Genomic DNA, 9,567 nt, shown 5'->3' with positions numbered 1-9,567 from the left:
TCCTCTTGGGAGAAGGTAATAGGAATGTGAGACCATCTTGACTTGATGAAGGGTCCTTGCACCCCAACATGCTGTACCCTTCTCTGTGCTTCCTTCTTTTGTTTCTTGTTAGCTGGCTCTAAGGACGAACCACCTGTGATCGGGAGCACCAGCTTCGGGTCCAAAGCAGCTCCAGCTTGATCGTTGAACGAAGCCATCAGCTCAAAAAGTGGAAGTGAGTTCACCGGAGGTGGGCGCCAATGTTGGGGACTTGTTCTCAAGTGCTATGAATTAAGAACAAGGCAACATAAAGTGTTAAATGTTAACGTCCTTCGTCCATGAAACATTATTCCCTTGAGGATAATGGGCCTTGGACGAAGGTTGATGAGAGTAAAATTACGAAGCTTAAGTCTTCGTAATAAAATTTCAATACATATTGTGAGACAACATAAAATTAAAGGTATAAAAAGGGGTAAATAAATCATAAACGAATTATATTATATTTACTTAATATATTGAATCATTGAATACAATAATACCTCTGCCTTGACAAAGGTTGGATTCCAGAAGATGCGATGGTAATTACCAGAATGCGTGAACAGTAAAGGAATACTGTTCACTATTTATAGGCACAGGACGCAGCCTGTGAGAAATTACAAGTATGCCCCTTATAAAAGCTTACAACATTGACTCAGACCTTTATGGACTAAAAGGTCATTCTATCTTTAAGTCGGTTTGTAATACCGAAGCTCCACGAAGAGGAACCTTCGGCCATCTTATACAAACAATTTCAGCTGAAGACCGCTTCTTCCTGTAAGACCTTCGGCGACGAAGCATAGGCCCAACACATATAGATAAGTTGGTGCATACATTATTAAGAATATAAAAATAAGAGGTACGTGATTGTAAGATCATTACAAATGAAATATATAATAGTTACACGATTGTACGTGTTTGCCTCAATTCAGTGTGTGCCAATAGTCTGTGACTTTTCTTTTAAACAAAAAAATCATCATCATTTGAGTCTCATGATGAGTCCATAGGTGCTACATATCCATCATCAATGTATGTGTTGTCTTATTCATCCTCCTCATCTTCTAACCCAATATCATACGTTTCTTCTATAAATTCATCAAGCGCTTTCTCAATGACACAAGCATCACTGGTTACACCTTCCATGTCAGACCTTCTCCACTTCACCAATACTTCATCACTGCTTAAAACACTCATGCCTTCCAATCCCACATCTATTGAATCAAGATCAATTTCTGATTTTTCAGATTTTGGCATGGCGAACAGATTTCGGGGTTTCAATCTTACAACAGTGCACCAATCTTTTTTCTTTGTACCATTGACATAAAATACCTGCTCAGCTTGTGAACTAAGAATATAAGGCTCATCTAAATAGCACAACCGAGTTTTATCAATATCAACAATTCCATACTGATCCCTTTGGTAGCCTCTTCCTTTGTTCTTGGCGGTAGGAACATGGAACCAGTTGCACTGAAAGAGGACAACTTCCTTTCCTTGAGGAAAATCTAGTGCAATAATTTTTTTAATCACACCATACCAGTCAATATTACCGAAGCTTTCATCTCCTTTCACAACAACACCACTATTTTGTGTGCATAGGTTCTGCTCTATTTTTTCTGTACGAAAAAGAAATCCATTGATGAACCATCTGTTGAAAACACGAGCCCGATGGTCTGGTCCTTGTGAAAGTGTGTAGAGCAGGTCACTTGTCTTCCATTGTTGATTTAGTTTGCTGATCTGCAGCCAACGAAATATGTTTAAGTTATTTGCAAATATAATATGGAGCAGCAGTTAGTGGATGAGATTACAAATAAAACAAATTACTCACAACCTACCTTTCGCTCAAACCAACCTACAAATTGTTCCTTGTGCCTTTGATCAACATTCCGTGTACTTAATTTTTTTAGTTCGTCCATATGCTCGCTACAATATTTTAAAAGAGGGCTTCAGGTAATTCAAATTCTATGAAACATGCCAATGCATAGTATCAAAATATAGATTTTGAAATAAGATCTTACTTTATCCATGGAGTAGCCTCATCACAATTTTGTAATATGTAGTGCCTCATCCGCTGCAGCTCACTCCTAGAAAGTGACTCGACAATGAATTCTTTCTTAGTGTAGTCAATGTTGGCAAATATGCTTAGGCCAGATGGTGGTTCATTCACAGCATCAGCTTCATGACGGTCTGCATGATTAAGCTTGGTTTCCACGTCTTGCAAGAAGCGACTGCAAAATGTCATGCACTCGTCTAATATATATCCCTCAGCCATCGAGCCTTCAGGGTGCGCTTTGTTCCGAACATAGGCTTTAAGAGTACGTAGATATCTCTCAATTGGATACATCCATCTATAGCACACTAGTCCACCAAGTTTAGCCTCTTTAGCTAGATGAATCGGCAAATGGATCATTATATCAAAAAAGGCTGGTGGGAAAATCATCTCAAGCCGACAAAGGGTTTCAGGAATCGAGGTGCTCAACTGCACTAAATCTTCAGCACTCAGCTCCTTTGAACATATTGCATTAAAGTACTGTCACACCCGGGTTTCGGAGCACCAAGACCCGGGCGCGAACATAATCACTAGGTGTGCTGGGACCAACTCTCACGCATATGATGAATCATGGCACATGATCGAATGTCACATCTTTACTATATAATAGGAGTTCTGTACAAAATAAATAAATAATTACAATATAAGGAGACAACGGTCCAGCAACCCAAAGTTGACTGGGAGACGACGACCTAGACCTCTCACGAACTCGTCACAACATCCTCCATGCGCCTCATCATGTGGTACCTATTCTTGACCTGTGGGGGTGTGAGACAGCAAGGGTGAGCTCACATACGTTCATAGCTCAACAAGTTGTGGGGAATAATGTGCATGAACTCGCCAAAGGTGGGAGCTCACGTGAAGTGTAAGGCTTACCAAAGAGGATGGTTAGAGCTGAGCATTGCTTTTAAAGTTGGTCAAAATTTTATTAGCAATTATTAAGTATAAGTAAATACCAACCCAATTAAGTAGTAGAACAAAAGTAACAACCTCACCTGCGATGCAATGCATATGACAAATTGAGTTTAAGTTCTATAATTTAATCATGTGAGTGTCCAAGCTGCTCATGACCGTGAGCACGGCTAGTATACCAGTTTTACACTCTACAGAGGTTGCACATCTTTACCCACAAGTCATGTTACCCATTTGCCAAGAGACGGCCAATCCCATACACCTCTACCGAGGAGGCGAGGCAGGGTAACACTACGAGGCCTTTACAAAGTTCTACTAGCTTCAGAAAACCCGCTACAGTTTATAGGAAGCTCCAATGCAGGAATCCCTCGCCTGACCGCCATCGCAGCAAAATCAACCAAGGACCTCCCTACACTGACCACTCCCCTACTGCCCTTGCCCCTTTCGGGTAAGGTAGTCATCCACTAGCTTTCCTAGTTAATCAGCCAAGGGCGTCCATTAAACCCTTGTGGTAGCACTGTTTTCCCGAGTGGTTCTCCATGTTCCCATTAACATAATGATCTTAACATGAACAGTAAATAATAAATAGATAATAAAAATATAATCGTGAACAATGTGTATCTCCATACCCAAAACCACATAAAGCAATAGCATGTACTACCCAAAAGTTCAGTGGTAATCAAGGTATAAAGATAGTCAAATCTAGGGTAATCTATTGGGTCCCATCAAAATTAATCTATGCAGATCATTATGATTAATAAGAACATGACTGGGTAAAAAGGAAGTGATCAAGGACACAACTTGCCTGGCACTTGAGATTCTAGGTACCAACTTGCTCTTCAGGTGACTCGTGTCCTCACTGCTAAACGTAGCAATACAAACAAACATGGTATGGACAAAATTAACATCACACCAAACATAAGAATAAACTGCGTAATAGTAATCTACTCGCTGCTACGAGATCGTGGGTTCGAGAACCACTAAAATCAGAGCTACAGTTATCGAGTTATGGTTTTTCGAAGATCCACGTGGTTAAATATAGAATAGACTAAGTGCAACATTTTAACCCATATTTCATGACAAAACAAAGTTATCAGATGATAATAAATATTATTGTGAGACTCATGCAACTAGAATGGATCATAATGAAGTTACGATTATTGAGTTATGAATTTCTGAAATTATTTAGCACCTAGAATAGATTAATTCAATTGAGAAATTTTAATTCGAGTTTCATGATTAAACAAAGGTACTAGGTGATAAACAATATTAATACAAAATTATAGAAACTAGAATGGGTCAATTCGGAGTTAAATATGGATTAAACAAGTTTATGGATTTATTTTTATACTAAAAACCTATTTCTTTATTAATTTCTGAATATCCTAAGTGTTCTGGACCGAGGACACTAATATCAGAGAGACTAGGGTTAAATTTGCAAAACTCTACCAGACTCAGACTACTCCCGCGAGGACGGCGGGTTGGTTTATTAGAAATATAGGGGCTTATATGCAAATCGTAGAGCCGAAGGGGTATCCACGAATTCTGGCTGTTGGATCTGATTCAATGGCCCAGATTAAATCTTCATAACTCTAAACTGGTATGCAGCGCCAACTGTTGGATCGAAATCCAAAGGCCCGGATCTATTTAACCGAACAACTCACCTACGGTCTAATCATATCCGTTGAACTCCAAATGAATGGCTTAGATCTCGGCTTCAATGTGACAACAGGAGATCTAATCCTCACCGTTTAGCAAGCGATCAACAGCCATCACCCCTTCACCTACCTCCTGCTAGTGACCAGGCTGCGCCGCCCAGTGCAACCGCGATGGCGGGCATGCCGGCGACGGCCGTGTCGCCGCCCCCTAGCAAATTAATCCAAAAGCAACCGGGTTGAAATTAAAGCGGAAGTAAGAACGAACTCGAGTTAAAGTACCTATCTACCGACAAAGATGAGGACAGAGATGTCCACGGTACGACCTGGTGATGCTGGGCAGAACCTGATGAGCCTTTGCTCGAACCGTGCCTTCTCTGCACGACCCGCAACAACTGCTCGCCGAGAAAGCCACGTCGAGACCCAGATCCTACCCCGCGCACACCAATTCTCTCTCCTCTCTTTTCTGTTGCAATGTTGCGGGCGCGCACATGGCAGAGCCGCACGATGGCATTGATGTGCTGATTCCCGCCGTAGTAGCGAGCACCCGGGGGCCCTCAGAGTACTTCTTGGTGAGGTGGCAGCCAAGCACGACGAGCACCGCGCGGCAAACGAAGTTCTCCGACGTTATGAGCTCGATGCCCCGGGCCTGGGGGCCGAATATATACACAGAAGCCAAGGCAACTCCGAGCGGAGCCGCGATGAACGACCCAACATTTACGCGTTCGGATCACAGCGAAACGGCTGTGAGAAGATTCTAGGATTGTGGCCCCACGCGCCATTGAAATATAGATGAAGTCAGCCCTGACGTCGTGGTGATGTCATCTCTGGCTAGGGGATTAAAAAAAGAAAGAAAAACTAGCAGGAGGGAACGTGGCCACCAAGTCGAGCTGCACCATGCTGGTCGATCGACCAGGACAATCGTGGTGAAGATTTTGGCCAGGAGAAACGACTCGTCCAGTAAGCTTCTGCTTATTTCCTTTTTTTGTTTTTCCTTACGTCTTATTTTTATTTTATCTTGTTTTCAAATATTCCTATTCAAATCTGAGTTTAAGAATTCAACTGATCCTAGCATGTATGCAAAGTTATATATTTTATTTATTTATTTTATGTTTTGTATTTTTTTAAATTTACAATTTTTGAATTTAATTCTGAGTTGAGTTTTAAATTTAAACTAAATGCACAATCAAAAATATCCAGCATGCCAATGCAAATATTTATAGTATTTATATTAATTACTCATTTATTATCGCAATTAAGAAAATACTTTTAAATATGAAATTCGTACACACATAAATAGGTATTTCAGGGCAAAAATAACTTCTAGTGTATGATAAAGATATGCTTTAAATTTTAATTTTTTTATATTTATTAGTAACTATATCTGCTTTAGGAGATGAAATCTTTAAAAGTAAGAAAAACCTTATAAAAGATATTTTAATTCAAAATCTTTGGATAATTTTACTAAATCACCAAAATGTAATTCTAGGTCTTACAAGTACCTACTAAGTTGAATCAATGGAAGAGCAACATTTTCTGGCAAAACATTGTGAACTGCAATGGGTAATAGTTTCTGAAAAATAACATGACAGTCATGAGTTTTTAGACCAGATACCTTACACTTGTTCACATCCACACTCCTCTTAACGTTAGAGGCATAACCATTAGGCATCTTCACACCTTCTAGGAATTGGCATAACCATGTCATCTCATCCTTACCCAATGTGTAAAGTGCTATTGGCAAGGTGTATTTTCCATTCCCGAGCACAATGTGTTGATCCTTCCTGATGCCTAAATGCTCCATGTCAAGTCGAGCCTTCTCGCTATCCTTAGATTTCCCTTCCATACCTAGCAAAGTCCCCAATATGCTGTCACAAATGTTTTTCTCAATGTGCATCACATCCTAATTATGCCTTATGAGCAATTTTTCCCAGTATTGTAGTTCAAAAAATACTCTTTTTCCTCCAGTTATGCCATCTAGTTTCTTCCTCACGCTGCTTCCTTTTCCTTGAAGACTTCCCAAAAGTGATTTGCTCAAAACTTTCATAATGTTGCAGAACCCTTCACCACTCAATGGCACTGGAGGCTCCCTTGTTTCCATAGTATTGTTGAAACTGGCCTTGTTCTTGCGCCACTTATGATCCATAGGCAGAAACCGACGATGTCCCATGTAGCAATGCTTGGATCCACATTTCAACCATAAGAAGTCGGTATCCTTGTGGCAGTATGGACATGCAAACTTGCCTTCTGTGCTCCAACCAGATAACGTCACATATGTTGGGAAGTCATTAATTGTCCAGAGAAGAATTGCTCTCAAATTAAAATTCTTCTTCTCCTTGGCATCCCATGTCTCAACACCTTTTCCCCAAAGGTCTTTGAGCTCATCAATCAGAGGCTGCAAATATACATCAATATTGTTTCCTGGAGAGTTTTTACCGGGTATCAACATTGACAACATCCAGAAAGGTTGTTTCAAACACAACCAAGGTGGCAAGTTGTAAGGGATTAAAATGACAGGCCATATAGTGTATGCAACATTGACCATCCCAAATGGATTGAAGCCATCAGATGCAAGACCCAACTGAATGTTACGAGGATCAGAAGCAAAATCTTTGTATATGTTATCTACATGCTTCCATGCCTTAGAGTCAGCAGGGTGCCTCATTTTGTTATCTTGGACTAAGCCCTCCTTGTGCCAACTCATATATTCAGATGTGGTCGAATTCATATACAACCTTTGCAATCGAGGAATAACTAGGAAATATCTTAGGATTTTCCGTGGGGCACGCTTGTTGGTTGCCTCCTCGTGATGCATAGAAACCGTTGGTTGCCATCTATACTCACCACATGTTGGACATGTATCCATGGCTGCATATTCTTTCTGAAACAACAAACAATCATTGACACATGCATGTATCTTTTGGTAGTCAAGGCCAAGATCATGAATAACCTTTTGTACTTTATCCAATGTGTCCGGTACACAGTGGCCTTCTAGGAGAACAAGCTGGAACAACTGAAGTATGGCCACTAATGCACTTTTACTAAGACCAAACATGCATTTAATCTGAAAGAGCCTTACTATAAAAGATACCTTAGTGACCTCCTTGCAACCTAGATACAATTCCTTCTTCGCCTCTATTAATAGATTAAAGAATGCCTTTGCTTTTTCATTTGGCTCTTCATTAATATTTCCTATGATGTCTTCATGTATAGCACCACTGATTAGCGTTGAAACTAGTTCGGCCACAGAACCACTGTCACCTGTTTCATCATCATTGACAACCGCTGCAGCATTGCCCTCATCTGAATCATTTGCTTGGTTTCCTTCTTCGATGAAGCTCTCATCAAACCCTCTAATAACCAAGTGACTCTGAACCTGAGATTGTGTTCTGTAGGACATTCATCGACATCTTGAACATGGACATGGTGCAGTTTCTCCTCTAGCAGTGCCACCAAATGTAGTTTGTATGAACTTTCTGAAATTTGTTTGCCACTCATTTGTTGTGAAGTGCATGCGCATCCAACTCCTATTATTTTGAGACATGGCTTTCTAGTCAAAGATTCAAATCACCAGTCGAGTCCTGTAACAAAACAAATCAAAGTTAAATAGATTTTCAGTCATAATCAGTATTGATCTTTAAAGTTTAATGATAAGTTACTAATACATGCAATATGCTTGGCTCTTTTGTGCTGCTTTCTTAGCCATACTAATAAAACTGGAATGTGCACAACCATTTGTTTGAAGTAATGTGTGCTGAATTGCATTGAGAGAAAATAATTAAGTGTGTTGTGCATAGGCATTTGTTTGAAGCAATGTGCACATCTCAACATTTCTTGCTATCAGTCACACTAGGAAACATTTTGGTGCTGACATGCCTAGAATTATTTTGGTGCCGACGCTAATAGCAGTTTCAGAATTTTCCCTTTGCAGAATCGTAGTTTCAGAATCACAGTTTCACATCCATTTTTTAAAAAAGGATCGTTAATACTAATATATTTGTGCAGTGTAGTTCATCCGTTCAAAAGGCAGTTTGCACATCTTGAGGAGCATCATAGTGAGAAGGAGAAAGAGGTTCTACACTGCAAAGAGAGCATGCTTCTTTACCAAGGTACATGATTCATGAGTGCAATGTACCTTTGATGTGTGGTCACACACAATAATAAATACCTAGAAATAAACTGTAAAACATGTTCCACATAATTCTGGACAGATGAACTAACATAGATTACTAGTATTAGCAATAGTGTATGACTAATATTTAACAAAGTGTCCCAGAAGTTGTACGATTGAATAAGATCATTGTTTGAAGACAACTGTGTGCTGGCCCTTGCGAACTTACTACACAATAGGTTAGGGTTCTTTTATAGGAGGAAGAAAAATGTGGCATTACTAGTTACTACCAACGCGTATCATTGAATTGATAGTTAGTCATACACAACAATTTTGGGAATTACTAGTTACTACCAGCGCCTATGCGATGCTTACTGGGCCCCAAAATTTTGGGTATTCTATATTATATACTTGACAAGATTCACATTTCTTCTTAGAAGACTAGGCTTTAATATTGTACCGCTTTAGATTTTATATCCTCAATTTTTGTGTCTCATGTTGGTCTCATATGTAGGATGTAGCCAACCCAACTAGCTTGGGAATGGAAGGCTTTCTTGTTGATGATAAAAATTACAATGTTCATCATATAGCCTGTTGGGGACTTGTTCTCAAATGCTATGAGTTAAGAACAAGGCAGCACAGAAAATGTTAAACATTAAAGTCCTTCGTCCTTCGAAGCATTATTTCCCTTGAGAGATAATGATTTTCGGACGAAGGTTATGAAGGACGTACCTTCATTAATACAACATATAAATAATGAAGAGGGAAACATACGAAATACAAAAGATAACATAAACAGTTATGTATTATTATCAACTCATTTCTAT

The 9,567-nt window shown here is 39.6% G+C and overlaps 1 protein-coding gene across 8 annotated transcripts; it reads right to left on the bottom strand.

Annotated features, from left to right (window-relative positions):
- Nucleotides 1–828: 828 nt before the first annotated feature.
- Nucleotides 829–5,289, bottom strand: LOC103641049 (uncharacterized). Of its 8 annotated transcripts, none has more exons than XM_035963366.1 (5): nucleotides 4,956–5,283; nucleotides 4,639–4,840; nucleotides 2,031–3,836; nucleotides 1,848–1,935; nucleotides 829–1,749 (listed from the first exon to the last, which is right to left on the bottom strand). In XM_035963366.1, the coding sequence occupies exons 3-5, from the start codon at nucleotides 2,450–2,452 to the stop codon at nucleotides 1,057–1,059; spliced, it is 1,203 nt and encodes a 400-aa protein (XP_035819259.1). In that variant the 5' UTR covers nucleotides 2,453–3,836; nucleotides 4,639–4,840; nucleotides 4,956–5,283; the 3' UTR covers nucleotides 829–1,056. The 8 variants fall into 8 exon arrangements, with proteins under 8 accessions (XP_035819259.1, XP_035819260.1, XP_035819261.1 ...); XM_035963367.1 differs by having other exon boundaries at nucleotides 4,763–4,840; XM_035963368.1 differs by having other exon boundaries at nucleotides 2,031–3,833; nucleotides 4,763–4,840.
- Nucleotides 5,290–9,567: the final 4,278 nt, after the last annotated feature.

This window comes from Zea mays, chromosome 10 (assembly GCF_902167145.1).
Source record: "Zea mays cultivar B73 chromosome 10, Zm-B73-REFERENCE-NAM-5.0, whole genome shotgun sequence".
NCBI classification, from domain to species: Eukaryota; Viridiplantae; Streptophyta; class Magnoliopsida; order Poales; family Poaceae; genus Zea; species Zea mays.
Note: the sequence above shows the minus strand (reverse complement) of the source record. Positions and strands in the feature narration are given on the sequence as shown.

What these genes read in the sequence shown, in the direction of transcription:
- LOC103641049 (XM_035963364.1), bottom strand. Translation starts at nt 2,452, where the DNA reads ATGATTTTCCCACCAGCCTTTTTTGATATAATGATCCATTTGCCGATT. An exon ending in GAGGCTACTCCATGGATAAA is followed by an intron (nt 1,936 to 2,030) that starts GTAAGATCTTAT and finishes AAAATATTGTAG; the next exon opens with CGAGCATATGGACGAACTAA. An exon ending in TAGGTTGGTTTGAGCGAAAG is followed by an intron (nt 1,750 to 1,847) that starts GTAGGTTGTGAG and finishes CGTTGGCTGCAG; the next exon opens with ATCAGCAAACTAAATCAACA.